At 29.3% G+C, this 20,455-nt stretch overlaps 2 protein-coding genes across 2 annotated transcripts; both read left to right on the top strand.

Annotated features, from left to right (window-relative positions):
* Positions 1-7,185: 7,185 nt before the first annotated feature.
* On the top strand, positions 7,186-9,274 carry LOC120078629 (expansin-like A3). The gene is made up of 5 exons (XM_039032916.1): positions 7,186-7,300; positions 7,678-7,787; positions 7,894-8,072; positions 8,753-8,885; positions 9,017-9,274. The coding sequence occupies exons 1-5, from the start codon at positions 7,186-7,188 to the stop codon at positions 9,272-9,274; spliced, it is 795 nt and encodes a 264-aa protein (XP_038888844.1).
* Positions 9,275-16,773: 7,499 nt separating this feature from the next.
* On the top strand, positions 16,774-19,672 carry LOC120077395 (expansin-like A1). Its single transcript, XM_039031278.1, has 5 exons — positions 16,774-16,888; positions 18,049-18,164; positions 18,272-18,450; positions 19,106-19,238; positions 19,418-19,672. Exons 1-5 carry the CDS (start codon positions 16,774-16,776, stop codon positions 19,670-19,672), a joined length of 798 nt encoding a protein of 265 aa, XP_038887206.1.
* The last annotated feature ends 783 nt before the right edge of the window (positions 19,673-20,455 follow it).

Below are 20,455 nucleotides of genomic sequence, written 5' to 3'. Positions count from 1 at the left end.
AAGCACTCTCTCAAAACTTTTAACTACTCACATCTTTTTTCCACTCTTCATCTGGAGAATACAAAAGGAATTTAATTAGAGTTAGCACACTAAGCTTAATGTGTTTCTAACTGAGACAATTTGAAACTACAAGCATAGGCTTCTTTTATAGGCTTGGAGTCCATCCTCATTTTTCAACTTAACCGATGTGGGACAAACTACACTTTTAATATTTTTCCAAAATTCAACGATAACTATTGTGTTCATCCTCTTTCTCTTCATTATTTTTTCGATTCTTCAATATATTTCTGCACAAATCAAACTAAAAGAACATCAGATTTACGAGCAAATTAATCTGAGAAAGAGAAAGAAATAGAGAGAATTGGGAGAGAAGAGAAAAAGAGTTTTACCTGAATGCATTCTTCTCAAAGTAGAGTAATGTGATCGGCTGAAGATAAAATCTTAACCATACATGTATGGAGAGATAGCTCAAGTTTCGGGGCTTAATATCAACCAAGTTCTTCACCAACTTTTCATTACAAATCTTATATTTATCAGCTTAAGATTTAGCGTTTCATTCTTTGGGCCTGGAAATTAAATTTAACCCAACAAAAATGGTATCAGAGCTTGGATTATAAAGGAAACCTTTTCTTAGAGCATCAAGATTTATAAGAAGACATTTCTTGACATTTTAAGATTAAGTTTTCTGGTTAGAAAATGGTTGTTGCAAGATGTGAGATAGAGAAGTTTGATAGATAGGGTGATTTTGGCCTATGAAAATTCAAAATCAAGGCAATTCTTGGATAATAGAAAGCCCACAAAGCCCTCTTAGACCTATCTACTCTGCCATCTACAATAACAGCTCATGAAAGGGACGATATGGAACTTACAGCTTATAGAACATTAGTCCTTAACCTTAGTGACAATATTTTGGGACAAGTAATCGACCAAGACACAGTTTATAAGATGTGGATCAAGCTGGAAAGTCTTTATGCATCAAAGGATCTACCGAACAAGATGTTCTTAAGAGATAAATTCTTCACATTCAAGATGGATTCTGTAAAAACTCTATTTGAAAATTTGGATGAATTTAAGAAGATGGTTTCTGAGTTCAAAATCTTTGGTGAAAAGGAAGTTTGATTGTTCCATCTTTAATTTTAAGGATACCAAACCAATTCCCTTGATTTTACAGGCTTCATTGGTCCCCATGTACATTCATTCTCCATCCACATCCTTATAGATATTAAACTAGGGTCTAAAAGGTGTCATATGATAGGTATAACTTAAGTCAAGTACCCAATCATGCTTCCCTAGAGGACTGATTTTGTTGGTTTTGTTTCTTATAGAGGCTAAGACATCAAAATAGAAGTATGATCCTTTAACCATTGAGGCTTCAGGCTGTTTCCCTTTCCGATCCTTCTCTTTCTCTTGATTTTTTCTTTTCAAACTGTAACAATCTCTCATTAGGTGTCCTTTCTTCTCATTAGGTGTCCTCTCTTTGACAAACAGTCTTTCTATATTAGGTTATTCCTTCTTGACGGTTTGAAGCTCCAACTGTCTAGTTCTCAATGCTGAAATTATCACATCAGTGGTGATTGATTCCTTGCCATACTTCAAAGTATTCTTTACCTCCTTATAGGCTTCAAGTAGAAAGTTCAACAAAACAAAAGCTTCATTCTCATCACCAAGACATGTACCTTTACTGAAGAGAAACTTGATGTCTCTTGGTATGCTAGACTCCATAGGGTGTGAATGTAGGGGGAAAGAATGGAATCCTAGAAGTTATCAAGGATTCTAAGGTGGTCTTGGTTGGAGAAAAGGTGAATGAACTTTATATTGTAAGAGGAGTAGAAATGATAACTGAAGTCTATGCTATTTCTACAACAAGCTTGACAGAAGCAGATTTATGGCACAAATGATTATCCCACATTAGTGCTAAATGCATGCAAGCTTTGTCTAAACAAGGAATTTTTCCCAAAGGAATCACTGAACAACTCTCCTTTTGTGAACACTACATTATAGAGAAAGCAACCAGGCAGAGCTTCACAAAGTCTCAACATACCACCAAAGGAATACTTGATTATGTCATTCTGGCCTGTGGGGCCATCCCCTACTCCAAGTCTTAGTGGTTCAAGTATTTTCTAATCTTAACAGATGATAACTTTAGGAAAAGTTAGATATACTTCTTAAAAACTAAGGATCAAGTCTTTGGGATGTTTAAAGAATGGAAAATTATGATAGAGACTCAAACATCTAAAATATTAAAGTATTTTAGAACTGATAATGGGTTTAAATTTTGTAATGAAGACTTTGATAAGTTTTGTAATGATAATGAAATAACTAGACATAGGACTGTGAGGTACACACCTCAACAGAATGAGGTTTCTGAGAGGTTAAATAGAACAATAATGAAAAGGGTAAGATGTTTGTCGTCTAATGCTTTTCTAGGTGAAAAATTTTGGGCCAAAGTTGCAACCTACATTGTCTACACCCTAAACATGTGCCCACACACATCCCCAGAGCTACTTACCCCAGAGAAGAAGTGGTCTAATCAACCTTCTAATCTGGACAACCTTAAAATATTTGTGTGTGTGGGGTTTGTACACCAAAATAAGGAAAAGTTGAAAGTCAAGGTTGCTAAGTATATGTTTGTAGGTTTCATTGAGGGAGTTAAAGGATTTAAGATGTGACATCCAGTAGAGAAAAGATTCATCATTAGTTGAGACATAACTTTCAGAGAATGAGAGATGTTTATGCAAAAGAAAGATAAACTAGAGGATGAAGTTGAGCCTTCCACCACAGGAATTGAGGTGGATATAACTACTGAGCAACCAACAGAGCCTAATCTACCTAATGATTTAGAAGAAGTGGAGGAAGAAGCAGGGGAACAAGAGGAGACAACTAATATATAGCCTGGTTTGAGTGAGTATACCTTAGCTAAGGGTAGACAAAGAAGGATCATTACTCCTCCAGTTCAAGGTATTAATATTTTAATGTCTCATATTAAAATAGAAATATCTAATTATGTGAATCATATTCAAATAATTTGATTAGCTCATATTATAGTTCTAAAATGAATCTCATTTAAATTAGCTTTATAAATAATGTATTTTAATACATTAATACTTATATATAACATTAATGGTATATAATACAATAGATATATAACTTTTTTTCTAATTTAACCCATTAATTTGAAAACTTCATATTATCTTTCAACACTGTTGATCCCTACTCTTATACATTATAGGACAACTTGCGTCCATGGATATATGGGTTATTTGTAATACAGCTGGGTCAAATGTCCAATTTACCCCTACAATTATCTTTATCTTCTTAAATACTATTAATCCTTTGATGAACAATTTATTTATAGTCTAATAATAAATCGAGTCCCTCTCAGGCAAATGAGAGGGTGGAGCCCCATTGTTTAAGTCCCAAAATCAGTATTTAAGAGAACCACTCATCTACATTCTCTATATGGAAATGAATGAATTCCATCTTGCAAAATTATATTCCAACTCCCTATTTGATCAAGTCCCTAAAACAGTAGATATGTTGAGTCAATGACTTGGGCTACTTTCAACCATGCAAATCAAAGGACGAGCTCTCACAAATAAGAGTTAATAACTCACTCAAGATTAAGATGAGTCACATATGATCATCCTATGAAAGACCCCTAAATTAAATAATTATTACATGATAAATTAATTACAAGGCTTTAGAGCATAAATGCCAACATTATGGCCTCTCCCATTAACTTAAATTTGGGGATATGACAATATTGTCAAATGATTAATTTATTAAAAAATGATTAAATATATAAATCTTTTAATTCATGAATAACATTGTTATTTTTCCTCTAGTTTTGGTTGTCTATTTTTGTCTCTAATATTTAATCTTTATTTTCCTAAAAAAATAATCGTTAATATTTGGTTTTTTAAAAAATTATTAATTCCTCTCATTAATAATCTTACTCCCCAATTTTATTTTTGTTTGTAACTTATGCCCCAAACCCTCCTATTTAATTTGTTATTTAATTATTTTAATATGGAATATCAAACTATCCTTTAATAGTAAAAATCTAAGGCAATCTTGAATGGTAAGTGATTGATATACGGGTGAATCATATTCAAGAAATAACCTAAAAACTTTATAATATATGGATAAGGTTGGGTGTCTTGTTCAAGTGATACAATAGATACGACCCACTTTGTAATTATTACAAATGAATTGATTCAAATCGTTCATATTGAGATATGAGATTGGGGGTATCTTATACAAAGAATTTATAAAAGACTAGACTACAAAATATATAATTTATCTTTATAAATCCGTTAATTGAAGAGATTAATATTTCACAAGATGATCATCTGCGACTCAATCTAAATCATGAGTGAGTTATAAACTGTGAGGGCTCGTCTTTTTATTTGCATTGATGAGAATGATCCAAGTAATCGATTCAATAAGCCAACCAATTTTGGGAACTTGACCAAATAGGGAGTTAGGGAAGTAATTTTACAAGATGAACTTCAACATTCCTTCCCACATAAGCTAAGTAGATGAGTAGTTTTCTTATATGCTAATTCAAGACTTGAAGAATGATGCCACCTTTACACTGGCCTGAGAGAGACTTTATTTATGATTGGATCATATATTGTTCATTAGAGGACCAATGATACATAAGATGCAAGATGTAATTATAGAGATAAAACGAACATTTGACCCAATTATAATTACAAAAGCTCATGAATGATTGATTGCTTGATGATCCGTTATAGGAGAAAAAGAGAAAAACGAGAAGAAAAATCAAGAGAGGGAGTGAGAGAAAATGAGAGAAAAACCATTAAAAATCTTTCTAGTATTTTTCTAATGTGATCATGTGCCCAAAATAGCCTAAATAAAAAAATTATGGAAGATTATTACAGAAGTTTAAAATTATTTAACATAATTTGCTCCTTTCACAATTGATTAAATAAAATCTTTCATAAATATTTCAACAGTCAAAACTTTATTCACCCTACCTAAAAAAGAAAAAAAAAAGGGATTTTTTCAATAAACTACTTAGGGGACGTTCTGGGGCAATGAATTAGTTAATATAGTCTTAGATTATTATAATTGAGTTATGATAATTTGTGTTTGGAGTGTAGATTATTTTAGTTTGAGTTATAATAGTATGTGTTTGAGGTATTAACTGTTTTAGTATGAGAAGGAAATATTAAATACTGTAGCAAATAATAAAAAAATGATAAATTTAAATGTAAAAACTACCGTAAATAGTAAATACGATAGCAAATGGGGGTTTTGAAATAGTATTGACTATAAATAATTGGAGGTTTTGAAATAGTTTTTACCGTAGCAAAAGGTGGTTATTATATTTTGATGATAACGCTTGTCCCAAATGGCCTCCTTAAAAGTGTTTTTTTTTTTTTTTTTTTATCTTAAAAACTAACCATTTCTAAATTTTGACATTATCACATAATAAATATAAAATTGAATAAAAAATTCCAAATAAACTTTAAGGGCCACACATTAGGTTTGAGTTTCCATAATTTAGAAAAACAATATATATTGAAAGTTTGACATCTACCGACGTCATATTGGGATTGGCGTCGGCAAAGCTTGTCCCAACGACATCTTTTTGAGACACTAACCAACACTATTCCAAGATAGGCCCGGAAGAGGGTATGCGTATGCTTCTCAGCTCTATTTTGCAATAGGGTTGGGAGTGGTAATTTCTTTCGATGCTAAACTATTCATTTTTTACGTCGGCAAAAACCAAACTTTGACCCTTTGTCGACGCAAGTCCTATCGACTCTTATTTACTATATTTCTGTCATCGAGATAGATATCTTTTTGGACGCCCGAAAAACAACGTTAGGATGGCCTCTCAAATCTACCATTCCAAACTTCATCGAGAGTAATTTTGACGATGGCATCGAAAAAAACCCTTTCCTAATGATCCTCTACCGATGATATTGGTGACCCTACAAAAAACGTCGAGAAAGATTTTTCCACCACTTTTCCAGCTTTTTCCGAGGATTACTTTCTTTTTGTTGGAAAAAATCAAATTTCTTATAGTGCCCCAAGTTGAAGAAAAATAATAAGAGAGTAAGAACACAACAAAAAATTAGATTAAAATACTACTAGTTCATGTACTTTTGAGTTGTTCAATTTTAGTCCTTCTAATTCCAAAAATCCAATGTTAGTTCATGAACTTTTTATAAATCTTAAATTTAGTCATTCATGAATTTAAATTTAATCATTCCAAAAATTCAAAGTTAGTTCATGAAGTTAATGTTTTTTAAAATTGGTTAAATAATAATTATTATTGTTAGTAAAAAATTCCAATAGAGAAAATGCTAATTAATCGGTAATAAAATATTGTAGAAAAACATTAGGACAAATTGCAAAAATCACTCCAAAATTATGGTGGTAGTTGTAATTGAATGAATCTTTATACTTTCAATTGTAAAAATTGAGCTCTCAAACCTATTCACGTGTTAAAATTGAACCCTCAAACTTATAATAGTAGTAAAATTTAGACCCCCAGGCCTCAAATAACAAAAATTGCACCATTACATTTATCAAAATTTTTGTAATTTCTATGGTCATATAAATTTGAGGGCTCAATTTTTACACAGTTAAAAGTTTAAAGGATATAATTACAATTATCATAGACTTTAATGATAATTTTTTAAATTGCCCAAAAATTTACTATAAAATAGTGAAAGATTAGATTAAATTTAAGATTTATTAACAGTAGAATAATCAAAATTAGTGTATTTTAACAAATAAATTAGTTTGAATTTAGGTAGCCTAACTCAGCCAAAACCATTCAAACAAATTAGCCTTTAAAGTTAAATTGTGGTGCAGCTACATATAATTAATTAATGCCAATGAGTTTTGACCATATGTATGAAGCTGCACACAAAAATCCCATTGAATCCACTGTTTGAGAAAGACATGGATTTTTACTTCCAACTTAATGCTCTTTAAAGAATCTTTCCATAGTAAACATTTTCATCCTAATATACCTATTTCAATAAAAACCATCATTATACAAAAATCAATTAGTCTTTTAGAAGACCACACACCTTTTTTATCCAATGTTTTTTTACCTTTGAAACCCTATATAAGCATCATTCTTGTTGCTTTGTTTCTCACCATTATCATTACTTGCTTACCCCCAAAAAAAAAAAAAAAATGGCTCTTTTTCTTGGCCTTCTCTTCTTTCTTGTCTCTTCTGTCGCTGCTACTTGTGATCGTTGTGTTCATCGATCCAAAATTGCTTATTACTACGATGATACACCAATTCAATGTAAGGGTTAAGCTTTTAATTTTGTGTCATTTTTCGATTACTTTTATACATTGTTCAATTAAAACCTTGACGGACTTTGTGTCATCAAATATGTTTAGATAGAATATGTGAATAGTTAATACCTTATTTGATAACTATCTCGTTTTTTATTTTTAGTTTTTAAAAATTGTATTAACTATTTTTAAAAACATTTTTCTCTTCGTTACCCTACTTGGTTTTTAGAAATACTTATAAAAAGTAGATAAAAAAAAAAAACAAAAATGATTAGATGGAATGGAAGTAGTATGTTTATAAACTTAAGGCTATTTGAATTGACAAAAGAAAAAAGTGCTTATTTAGACTAATAAAATAATTGAATAGAGCTTATGTTAATGTAGATGGAGCATGTGGATATGGGCCATTGGCATTTGAATTATCCAATGGATATGTTGCTGGTGTTGTTCCTTCCCTTTACAAACAGGGTGCTGGCTGTGGTGCCTGTTTTCAGGTAAATTTATATTTGTTTATTATTCTTTAATTTTTCTTTAAAATTTATCACCTTTTAGTTTAATAAGTTTAATTTGTTAAATGGGAATATATTTTTGTTTGTAAAGGTAAGGTGCAAGGACAAGAGATTTTGCAGCAGTGTTGGAACTAAAGTGATTGCAACAGATCAAAATTATGATAACAGATATGACTTTGTCCTCAGCCAGAAAGCATACTCTTCAATGGCTTTAAAGAACAAGACTACACAACTTCTCAATCTTGGCACAGTTGATGTGGAATATAAGAGGTGGGAATTTATTAACCATTATTATTGCTTTCTTCATTTGATTATTTGTAAATTTTGATAAATTAACTAAACTTATAACACGTTTATGTTTTGTTACCCACTTTCTATGATTTGTATCTAACTTTATTTACAAAAACCAAGTTTTGATCAAAACTAAAAGAAGTTGCTCTCAAAAACTTGTTATTGTTATTAGAATTTGACTACTTTAGAATTCAAGTGTTTCTTGAGAGAAAAAAGAATGCAATCGTTATCAAATGGAGCCTGGAATTATAGAAATAATTACTAATATATCTGTGAGGGCTTCTTATCTTTTCAATAATGTGAGATTCTCAACATGTGTCCTTCTAATAATAATGGGTCTTTGGGTTCAACATATTCTCGAGTTAGATCTAAATTTTTTAAATTTGAATACCCATTTGGACTTAATTAGATAAACATGAGGTTCTATCTTAAAATTAAACGAATTTATAATATGAGAAGTAACCACTAATATATCTTATAAAGATTGTGAGGTATTTTCATTTTCCAACGTGAAATTCTCACAAAACGTTATCATTAAAATTCCTTGATTTTTGTTTTTTTTACTTGGGTCTTTCCTACACTTGGAAAGTTTTTGCATTTTTGACTTCCCACCCTAAAATATCAACTAATTTTGGTGAGTTTGTATGTTGTACACACAGGATACCATGTACATACAGAAACAAGAATTTGTTAGTGAGAGTGGAAGAATGGAGCCAAAAGCCATACTATTTGGCCCTTAAATTCCTTTACCAAGGTGGCCAAACAGAAATAACAAGAGTTGAAATAGCTGAAGTAAGTTTAAAAACTCAACACAAAACCAATGAAATTAAACTTTTGTTCATTAATCTAGAACTCAACAAGTGTTTTGAAATAATGAAATTGAGGTTTATTATTATTGTTTAATTTTCATGAAATTTTGGTAGGTTGGATCAGATGATTGGGAAAGCATGAAGAGAAATTATGGTGCAATTTGGGATGTAAGCAAACAACTTGAGGGAGCATTGCAATTGAAGATAGTTGTAACTTCAGAGAACAATAAAATTGAGAATTTATATTGGGCAGTATATGATCTTCCTGAGGATTGGCAAAATGGAGAGATTTATGATACTGGAATTCAAATTAATGACATTACTAAAGAAACATGCCCAAGAAACCAGTGTGGTGATTTGCCATGGAAGTAAATTAATGCAAGTTAACAATGTATTATCCCAATAAATTTCATTTTTAAACCATGAGGAAAATAATGGGTATGTAATATTATTCCTCATTTATATACAAATTTTTAAATAAAATGGTACCCTACTTTCAAATATTATTATCAATACCTTGTTTCATTCTTGGATCTTCTAGATATCTACAGAGTGATCTCTTTTAGATTTTATTTTTAGTTCAACAATATGGAAAGAGTCAAACTTATGATTTCTTTGTTTGGACTTGGAAAAACTTGTTTTATATCAATCTTACTAGATAAATATAGAGTTTTATTTCAAAATCAATTGAATGATGTCTAAAATAATCAATGTATTTCATAAAAACTATGATATTTTCTCATATTTCTAATGTGGGATCCTCATAAAGTGTCGATCCAAACAGTGGAAAATCCAGGATTTTACGTTAAGGAGGTACAAATTCATATACATGTAATTAGTTTGGATGCAATATTCAAATTTATTGATATCAAGTTAAAGTAAGAGTGTAGTCCACAAACTTTTAAATTTGTGTCTATTTGTTTATTGAGTTGAAAAAATGTGTCAGTAGAATCTTAAATTTTTAAATTTTGTGTTGAATAGATAGTTGATTTTTTTATTTTTTCTAATATGTTGGCTTAATTGACCTTTTTCAAATTTTGTCTAATTATTTAGACACATATCAAAGGACGAAATTAACCGGACTAATGCACGAGTGGAGATTGAATGTCTTTTGAAACTATAAAAACTCAGCTCTAGTTTCTTTTTTCATTGAAATTTCATCAATTTTCTTACACAAGTTTAATGAAGATCTATAGAGGGGTAAAAGATAAAAAAAATTGATTCAAGCTTATAGTAAAACTTTCAAAAGTTGAAATTGGATGAAAGTGAAGTATAAGATCAATTGAAATCTTTTTTTAATCTTAATTTATCTATTTCTTCATTTGTTTTGTAATTTCTACACTCATGTCTTAGAATTTTTCAAAATGGAGTTTTTTTTTTCCTTGAAGTAAAAAAAAAAATCTAGTGAAGGAAAAAGTGTACATATTTCGTATAATCTAACATTCTTAAAAAGAATAATGTATATTTACTCTCTCTCATGAAATCATCATTTGAGATCTTTAAGTCGCCGCATTCTAATGTATGCACCAATTTTCCAAATGTTGTGATTGATAATGATTTTATAAATAAGTCCGTCATGTTATCTTTTGAACAAATTCGTTGTATATTGATGTCACATTTTCTTCAAGATCATGAGTGTAGAAAAGTTTTGGTGAAATGTGTTTTGTTCTATCTCCTATAATATAACCTCCTTTTCCATATAATATCGTTGAAAGATTTTTACTAGAAGACAAACCACATGTTTCATGAATCTGTCAAGTCATTGATTTTAGCCATACACATTCTCGAATAGCCTCATGAATTACAAAAATTTCAGCATGATTTGAGAAAAGTGGTTATTATGGTCTGTTTCACTGATCGTCATGATATAGTAGTTCCTCCACATATGAACAAATAACATGTTTATGATCTACCTTTGTGTGAATCAGATAAATATCTAGAATTTACATAATAAGGTAGATTAAAATTTGATTTATTTGAATAAAACAAACCCATGTCGATCGTTCCTCGAAGATAACAAAGTATATGCTTAATTCTATTTCAATGTCTTTTTGTTATAAAAGAACTATATTTTGCTAATAAATTTACTGAAAATGCAATATCTGGTCTTGTATTATTAGTAAGATACATAAGTACACCGATTGCACTAGGATATGGTACTTCAGGGCCAAGAAATTCTCCATTATCATCTCGAGGTCGAAATATATCTTTTTTCACATCTAGTGAACGAACTTCCATTGGAATATTTAATGGATGTGCTTTGTCCATATAAAAACTTTTCAAAACTTTTCTCTGTATAAGTTGACTAATGAACAAATATCCCATATGCTAAATGCTTAATTTGCAAGTCAAGACAAAATTTTGTTTTTCCGAGATCTTTCAACTTAAATTCTTTCTTAAGATATTTTATTGTCTTTGAAAGCTCTTTAGGAGTTCCAATTATATATACATCATCAAGATATACAGTTATAATAGTAAATCCTGACTGTGTTTTCTTTATAAAAACACATGAACATATTAGATTTTTTTGATATCATTCTTTCAAAAAATATCCACTCAGACAATTGTACCACATTTGTCTTCATTGTTTCAATCCATAAAGCGATCTCTGTAACTTTATTGAATACAATTCCTAGGAATTTGATTTATATGTTTTAGGTACCTTAAATCCTTATGGGATTCTCATATGAATATCATTATCAAGAGATTCATATAAATATGTTGTGACTATATCCATAAGATGCATATCCAAACTTTCATACACAGTAAGACCAATATCTTAGTGTAATTGCATCCACCATTGGAGAATACATCTTCTCATAATCAATAGCAGGTCTTTGTGAAAAACCTTGTGCAACTAGTCTTACTTTATATCTTGTGATCTCATTATTTTCATTTCTTTTCCTTACAAATACCCATTTGTATCCTACATGTTTAACACCTTTTGGTGTTCGCACTATTGGTACAAAAACTTGACGTTTTGAAAGTGAGTTTAATTTTGCCTCGATTGCTTCTTTCTATTGATTCCAATCTTTTCTATGTCGACATTTTTCAATAAATTTTGGTTTGCAATCCTCTTTTTTAGATATAATATCAAGAGCAACATTATATGCTAAAACATTGTCAATAACTACATGAGTTTGGTTCCATTTTTTTCCTGTCATAACATAGTTTATTAAAATCTCATTGTTATCTTTATTTATTCCACCTTCATCATTAGTCATGTCACGAAATTTCTTCATGGGTACATCCTCAACCAAATCTTCTTGACTATTAATTATTTTTCTTTTTCGAGAATTTTTATCTTTGGAACCCACTGGTCTACCATGCTTCTAGCGTGTTCTAGATTCATTGGTGACAACTTGCTGTGTTCAGATATCAATTTTTTATGGAACATTTGCAACTAGTATATGTGACTTAGTTACTTTCTTTGCATCTATAAATGCATCTAGTAATTGATTTGCTATGTTTTGAAAATAAATTATCTTCTGAACTTCAAGTTTACATTGATCTATATGGGGATCTAAATGAGACAATACCGATGCATTCCATGTAGTTTCTTTTTCTAACTTCTTAATTCCTCCCCCCCTAAAGTTCGAAAATTTGTCTCATTAAAATGACTAACAACAAATCGTGCAATAAATACATCACCTATCAAGGGTTCAAGATATTTGATAATTGATGGAGAATCATATTCAATATATATTCCTAACCTCCTTTGAGGACCCATCTTAGTGTGTTGTGGGGGAGCAATTGGAACATATATTGTGCATCCAAAAATTCTCAAATGCGAAATATTTGGCTCATGACCATAAGTTAATTGTAATGGCGAGTACTTATGTTAAACTATTAGTCTAATGCGTATAAGTGACGTTGCATGCAAAATAGCATGTCCCCATACAGATGAAGGAAGCTTAACTCTCATAAGCAATGGTCTAGTAATTAACTGCAAACGTTTTATAAATGATTTTGCTAAACCATTTTGTGTATGTACAAGAATTACAAGATGTTCAATACTTATCCCAATTGACATAAAATAATTATAAAAAGCTTGGGATGTAAATTCACCACCATTATCAAGACGAATGGTGTTAATTATATAATCAATAAATTGTGCTCTTAACTTAATTATTTAAGTAAGTAATCTTGTAAATTCAATATTTTGGCTTGATAATAAGCACAAGTGTGACCATCTACTTGATGCGTCTATTAGTACCATAAAATATCTAAATAGTCCACTTGGTGGGTTAATAGGTCCACGTATATCACCATGAATTTTTTTAAAAAATGTAGATGATTCAGTCCCTACTTTAACTGGTGATGGTTTAATGATTAGTTTTCCTTGAGAGCAAGCATTACATGATAATTCATTAGAATGAATAATCTTCTAGTTTTTCAATGAGTGTCCATTTGAATTCTCAATAATTCTCCTCATCATTATAGATCATGGATGACCAATCGGTCATGCCAAATTGTAATTATGTCTGGATTCATGAACTTCATGTTCATTATTGCATACGTTTCAATTACTCGTATATGAATATAATACAATCCAGAAGATAAAGCAGACAACTCTTCCATTATACGTTTTTCATTTCAGACCGTGGATATGATATATACATATTCCACATTATTCTTACTATCAATCTCAAAATGATAACCATTGCAACGTATATTTTTAAAATTTAGAAGATTTCTCTTTGATTGACTAGAGAACAATGCATAATCAATTGTAAATTTTGTTCCTCAAGGCAAAACAATATTTTCTTTTTCAAACTCTTCAATTAGGTTTGTAGAACCTGATATATTCACATTTACTTCCAGCATTGTCAATTTGGAAAAATATTTTCTACTTGTAAGTATTGTATGTGTAGTTGCACTGTCTGCTAGACATACATCTTTCTTACTCATTTTAGAGTCACCCAACATATGAAAATGATCCAGGTTTCTTTATAAAAAGAAAATAATTACAATAAGAAAAACAACATTTGGATATACAAAGGTTAACATTTACTAAAAGGAAATAAAAACATGGAGATGAAAAAATAATATTAAATCTATATATTTTGAAATTTAAAAGAAACACTTGATATTTGATCAATTATGTCGATTTTCTCTTCAAGAGATTCAAAGAAGTCCGCCACATCCAAATTTCGTCATATGGGATGGGTGAAATATGTCATTATTCTAGAATACAAAATTTGCTTCCACATTTTTCTCTTTTTCCTTCAGGGATGGTTGATAGAGATCGATTAAGTGTTTTGACGTATGATAGGTACGTATGCCCAATCATTCCGCATCAGAAGCATTTATTTTCAACACTTTTTGAACTCTTATCTTATGAAGCTTTTTCAGACCTTTCAATTCGGTAATTTTCTCTCTACATAACAATAATTTCGAATTGATTTCAAATAATGTGGAGTTGTAATCACGTACTGATTTGAAATCTTCTAGCCTCAAGTGCATCCACTCATAACGAGCTTTAGGAAGAGTAATTGTTTTTTAAGATCATACCTCTCTTTCAAATTTTTCCATAAGATATGGAGATCTTTTATTGTAAGATACTCCATTTTCAATCCCTCGTGGAGATGATGACGAAGAAAAAATATTGCTTTTGCTTTGTCCTGACTGGATGTTGTATTTCCTTCTTTAAATAGTCTTTCCAAGATTCATACCATCTAGGTAGATTTTGGCATCAAGCATCCACAACAAATAATTATTGTCACTAATATCAAGGGTAGCAAATTCTAATTTTGTAAGATTTGTTATGACAGCACTATCATAAAATATTGTATTTATTATTTTAAATTTAATAGATATTAAATATGCAAAATAACATTAAATTTATTAATTATAACGAAGAGGAAAAAAATTGACATACTTTATGACCTACCTTTAGCGGGAAAAATGATAGAAGCTCGTGCTAATAATGTGTTGTGAACTTGAGGAGCACAATGGGAAAATAAATACCAACAACATATAATATTAAATAAATATAATAAAATAAAATAAATAAATATTAAAATAAATTAAACATAATATATAAACTAAAAAAATATAAAATAAGAAATTTATCTAACTTCTTCACTTTCTCCAATTTTCATAGACTTTGCCCAATATGTGTATCTTACAAGCTCCATCAGATGCTTCTATTTATACTCAAAATGGCAAGTAGGTTGCAATTTATTTAGACATTAAGAATGAGTATTTACAATATACATAACAACAAATATGGAGTGTATAAGGAATGACATTTGACTTTTGACATTGGGAATAGATATCAATTTTACACATAATTTGTAATATTTATAATAGCTTCGGATGTTTTGAAAATTTTATTTTATGAAGTATTAATTTTGAGGAATTTCCTTTAAAAATGGACATCACAAAGAAGCAAAGAAACCGTAGGTCAGCCGTTGGATTTAATGGCCATTAAGTTTGACCACCGACAATTTCTCCCTGATTTTCTTCAAACTTATCATAATTGATAATTTAATTCCGGTTTTTTTTTTTTTTAAAAAAAAAAAACCAAAACAAAATAGGGATTTTGGAGAAAGAAGGAAGTATATTGTCAAAAACAGATAGCTAGAGCAGCTGGCATGATTTTCCAAAATGAAATTATACTACGATCAATAATGAAATTAAAATTATTCAACTACTTTTTAATAATAAAAATGAGAACAAAAATACTTAAATGCATCTTAAGCCATATTTTTTTTGTACATCATATTGGATTGATCTAATCATGATTTATCAAGTGGTCCCAGTTGATCACGTTTACTGTTGTTTACCTATATTTCAATCGTAATAAACTGTAGGACTTGTCTCCAAATCTGTAATCAAAATACACAATCTAATTGAGGAACGGAAGGTGCTCAATTGGATTGTATTTAAAAATTACGTGGATCTACTATCTTTACCATTACAAATATTGTTACGGTATAAAAATTATGAATCTATTACATTTACTATTTCCTTTATCTTTACCGTTACCATTATGGTCAAACAGTAGTGGTAACAGTAATGGAAGTAATAGTCAACGTGACAGATTTGTAATTCTAAGTAAAGCAATCAAAAGCAATTCAATTATGGTTGAGATTCAGATTTATTATGATTGATCCATCAATGAAATTTCATTACGAGTTGGTTAACGTGGCCACAAACAAAATGTATAACATCAAATATTTAAAGTTTTTTCAATTGAGGATGCTAAATAATTAAAAGATTATTAACTGATTATTGTAATTTAATTTATACTTAGTGAGCTATATTATAACTCAACTAGCTATAACCTTAGAAGTTTGAATCCTCCAATTTAAGAACAAAAGGTTTTTTTTTTTTTTTTTCCCTTTTTAATCAACACAATTAAAACAATCTTAAAAATCTCAATTAAATTTTAAAGACCAAGAGGTTGGCTTTTAGATATCGATGCTTTATTTTATTCTTCAATATTCTTTTGTTAAAAAAAGAAAAAAAGAAAAGAAAACTTACCTAAATATTAAATATAGTAAAATATAGTATTAACAGATCAGCAAAATAATAATAATAATAATAATAATAAGATGAGAGTTTTTTAATGGTATGGAATCAAGTTGTAATTTAAAATAGGAGCCATTGTTTTCATGTTAAATTCAAATTAGCCACTCAAATCCCAGACCTCAAAAAAATTACAAAAGTCAGCTGGGAAAAATCAAACCCACAATTTTCTACCTAAATTGTGTCTCTCTTGGGAGAAGCTATGAGCTTTTATACTTTATTTATTTATTTTTTCTTTTCTTTTTCAACTTTTGAAACTGCTCTATATAAGCATCAACCATCTTAGTTATTTTCCCACAATTAAACACACATACCAATTTCTTAAAAAAAAAAAAATGATTTGGTTTCTTTACCTACTCTTTTTATTTCTCGCTTCTTCTACTAATGCTTGTGATCGTTGTATTCATCAATCTATAACGACATATTACCGTGGCGATTCACCTACTTCAAGTAAAACATTATTATTATTTATTTATTTTGCATTTTGCATTTTGTCTTTTTTTTTTTCTTTTTTTTTTTTTTCTTTCTTTTAGATCTCATTCAAGATCCACCCATTTCTTAGTCGGTTTGATAATATTTTTATTTTTTGTTTTTTTGAAATTTCTGTGTTTCTTTCCTCTCAATTCTTTTTAACTATATAGTTTTTAAATTTCTTAAAGAAGCATTTTTATTGTTGGGAAAATTCAAAAAACAAAAGTAAAATCTTTCTTTTTTTTTTTTTCCTTTACTTTTCAAGTTTTAGTTTGGATTTTGATTATAATGTGGCAGAAAGTAGATAGTAAAAGCAAAGAAAAACTCCTCTAATATCTTCCCATGCATGTACCTTCCCCTTTTGATTAATATATATTTTCGTTTCCGGACATAATGAGGATGTTATAAATGTATCAATCTACTTAAAATATTTTGGTATACTTATTTATCCCAGACCCTTGATATTTCTTTTAAAAAAATAATAAATAAAAGCAAAAAAAACATATAGGTGGAAGAAGTGGTTATACTAAAATTATGGCTAGATCGACTTTTGATAACCATTTAGTTAATGAAAATTGTGTTTGTTTACTCATCAATCTGTTAATCATAGACTTCATCTTTATTAATAAATATTTAAATTTTTAAACAAATTTCAAAAAAAAAATTTAATTTAGTTTTCAAAAAACCTCCGTTAGATTTTGATAACACTCCTAAATAATAGGTAACAACGCAAAAAAATAATAATAATAAAAAAATAGTGTACAACTTAAATTTTCAAAAAACAAAAACCAAAAAGTTATCAACCATGGTCATAATTTTTAGGTTTTTGAAAATTAAACTTAAAAATACTTATTTCCACCTTTATAAACCTTTCGTTTTATTAACTTATTTTTACAAATATTTTCAAAATTCAAACCAATTTTTATTAACTAACAAATATTGATATTTTCTCTAAGAATCCAAATATTTTTCTTAAACAAATAACATCATAATAAAAAAAAAAATAAAAATAGGAGGAAACAAATATAAACTAAAAAAACAAAAGATTAAAAATAAAATCGTTATCAAACAGAATCGATACGGTTTAATTATCTTAATTATAAATTTATTGAGGGGTGTTTTTGATTTAATGTGTGCAGATGGGTGGGGGGCATGTAGGTATGGTTCTTGGGCTATGGAAATCTCCCAAGACTATTATGCAGCTGCTGTGCCATCCATTTATGAACAAGGAGCTGCTTGTGGTGCCTGTTACAAAGTATATATATATATATAGCTTAATTAATTTTATTTAACCCTTGATTTGATTTTTGTTTTGCTTTCTAAATTGTTAGATATGAATTATATTAATTCTTATGTTTATAGGTAAGATGCAAGGATAGAAGAATGTGCACAACAAAAGGAGTGAAAGTAGTTTTGACAGATCAAAATCATGATAATAGAACAGATTTCGTTCTTAGTAAGAAAGCTTTCTCCACAATGGCTAGAAAGGACAAGATCCAAAAACTTCTTAACCTTGGGACTATTGATGTTGAATATAAGAGGTCCATCTTTCTCTCTCTTCCTTTTTTTTCTTTAAAAAAATATTAATTTATACTTTGAACTTTGATGACTTGTTTAGAACTTCATGATTTTGAAAATTTTCAATTCTTAAGAAACTTCTTTTGATTGTTTGTTATTATAAAAAATTGAATGATTTTGAAATTTTCTTGATCTCAAATCTTGTTTTTACTAAAAAAAAAAAAGGACTAAAATAGTCGGATTTTGTAAGCTTTCATAAGATTTAAAAGTAAATTACTTATTTAAATATTGTCCTATTCTAATTTTCAATTAACACATTACAGTTAAAAGCCTTATTAATGTTGACTAGAAAAGCCTATATTAGTAAATTCACAACTTTTTTATGTTTCCTTTTTGGTTATCAACTAGACACAATTTAAAATACATTCATTTCAAATATTATTATACCAAATAAAAAAAAAATTCAAACCATTTATTGAATTTCAAATCACAAGATTTAAAATCATTTCTTAAATATTATAGAATCCAAAAGTTGATAGAATTATAAAATTGTAATTGAGTTGATTTTTTTCACATTGACCATATTTTTTTTCAAAAAGTTAATCATGGATGCAAACATACTGCTTTATTCATGTACACATTATAAATCCATTTTTGTTGGGTTTAATGTTGTTGTAGGATACCTTGTGAATACAAAAACAAAAATTTGACAATTTTAATACAAGATTGGAGCCAAGTACCATACTACTTTGCCATCAAATTTTTGTATCAAGGTGGTCAGACACAAATTCTAGCTGTTAAGATTGCTCAGGTAAGTTAGAAAGTGATAAAATAATTAAGACTTAGTTTGATTGTTTCAAAGTTATAATTTTCAAAATTCAAAATCATGTTTTGAAAATTAAAAATTCTAAATCTCACGTTTGATAATCATTTAATTTTTTATTATTTAAAATCAAGCTTATGAATGTTAATTCCACTTAATCATTGTAGGTTGGTTCTTCAAAGTGGGGTTATCTAAATAGAAAATATGGAGCTATTTGGGAGACTAACAAAGTGCCTCAAGGAGCATTGAAGCTATGGATGAAGATTGTAACTTCGGGATTTAAAGAGAAGTGGATAATGGCAAAGAATATCATTCCTTCTGATTGGAAAAGTGGACTCACTTACGATATGGGATTCCAAATTAAGGATGTTGCTCAAGAGTTATGCCCTCCATGGGAATGTGGTGATCAACCATGGATTTAAAATAAATCAACTCGATGAGAATTTCAATGTATTTCTATTACTATTAAATATCAATAAAAGATTTAAAATTTGTTACATTCAATCTTGATCGATGATATGTATCTTAACTAATTAAGTTATGTTTAACTTCATGGAAATTGCCAATTTTGACCCAACAAGTTTCTTTCCCTTCAAAAGTAACCTCATTTTTAACTAACATCTTTTCCATCTTTTCAAACTTTAAGTGAGGTGACCCACCATGTAAAAATACCATTTTGTCCTTCAATTTAAATCAATTTATTCATCTTCCCGTGGTAGTTAGGGTTTTTCTGCTTCCTTTTTTCTTCTCGTTGAGTTCAACCTATTCATCTTCCTATAAAAAACTTCAACCACTGTTAGACTCTCTTCTTGCAAAGGTTCCCCTACCTCTGTAAAAAAAGACCCATCTTTCATGGTCATTCGACATATTCTCTCTTTCATTCACCCAATTTGGATTTTGACAAAAGGTACACAAGTACCTTTTCCATTTTCTTTCTTTCTAAATGATTAATCGATTGTATTGTTTATAAGGGGAAGTCTGTGTGATTCTGGTAGGAAGGTGTAGTGAAAAACCCAAACCCTTTTCATCCTTTGAACTTTAACGAATTTAAAACAAATATCCTATGTGGGGTAAGGGGTAAATGTTCGTCTGGGTTTGATTTCACATTTTTTTGTGGTGTATTGAACTTCATGAAATTATCTCGTGAAGTTATGGTGAATATTTGTCTCGTGAAAGTATTCGCAACAGTGAGAAGTTTGTAAAAT

The sequence above is a fragment of the Benincasa hispida genome, chromosome 5 (assembly GCF_009727055.1).
Source record: "Benincasa hispida cultivar B227 chromosome 5, ASM972705v1, whole genome shotgun sequence".
NCBI lineage: Eukaryota > Viridiplantae > Streptophyta > Magnoliopsida > Cucurbitales > Cucurbitaceae > Benincasa > Benincasa hispida.
This window is presented reverse-complemented; position numbering and strand designations above follow the sequence as displayed.

What these genes read in the sequence shown, in the direction of transcription:
- LOC120078629 (XM_039032916.1), top strand. Translation starts at nt 7,186, where the DNA reads ATGGCTCTTTTTCTTGGCCTTCTCTTCTTTCTTGTCTCTTCTGTCGCT. An exon ending in GTTGATGTGGAATATAAGAG is followed by an intron (nt 8,073 to 8,752) that starts GTGGGAATTTAT and finishes TTGTACACACAG; the next exon opens with GATACCATGTACATACAGAA. An exon ending in CAAGAGTTGAAATAGCTGAA is followed by an intron (nt 8,886 to 9,016) that starts GTAAGTTTAAAA and finishes AAATTTTGGTAG; the next exon opens with GTTGGATCAGATGATTGGGA.
- LOC120077395 (XM_039031278.1), top strand. Translation starts at nt 16,774, where the DNA reads ATGATTTGGTTTCTTTACCTACTCTTTTTATTTCTCGCTTCTTCTACT. An exon ending in TGGCGATTCACCTACTTCAA is followed by an intron (nt 16,889 to 18,048) that starts GTAAAACATTAT and finishes TAATGTGTGCAG; the next exon opens with ATGGGTGGGGGGCATGTAGG. An exon ending in CTTGTGGTGCCTGTTACAAA is followed by an intron (nt 18,165 to 18,271) that starts GTATATATATAT and finishes TTATGTTTATAG; the next exon opens with GTAAGATGCAAGGATAGAAG.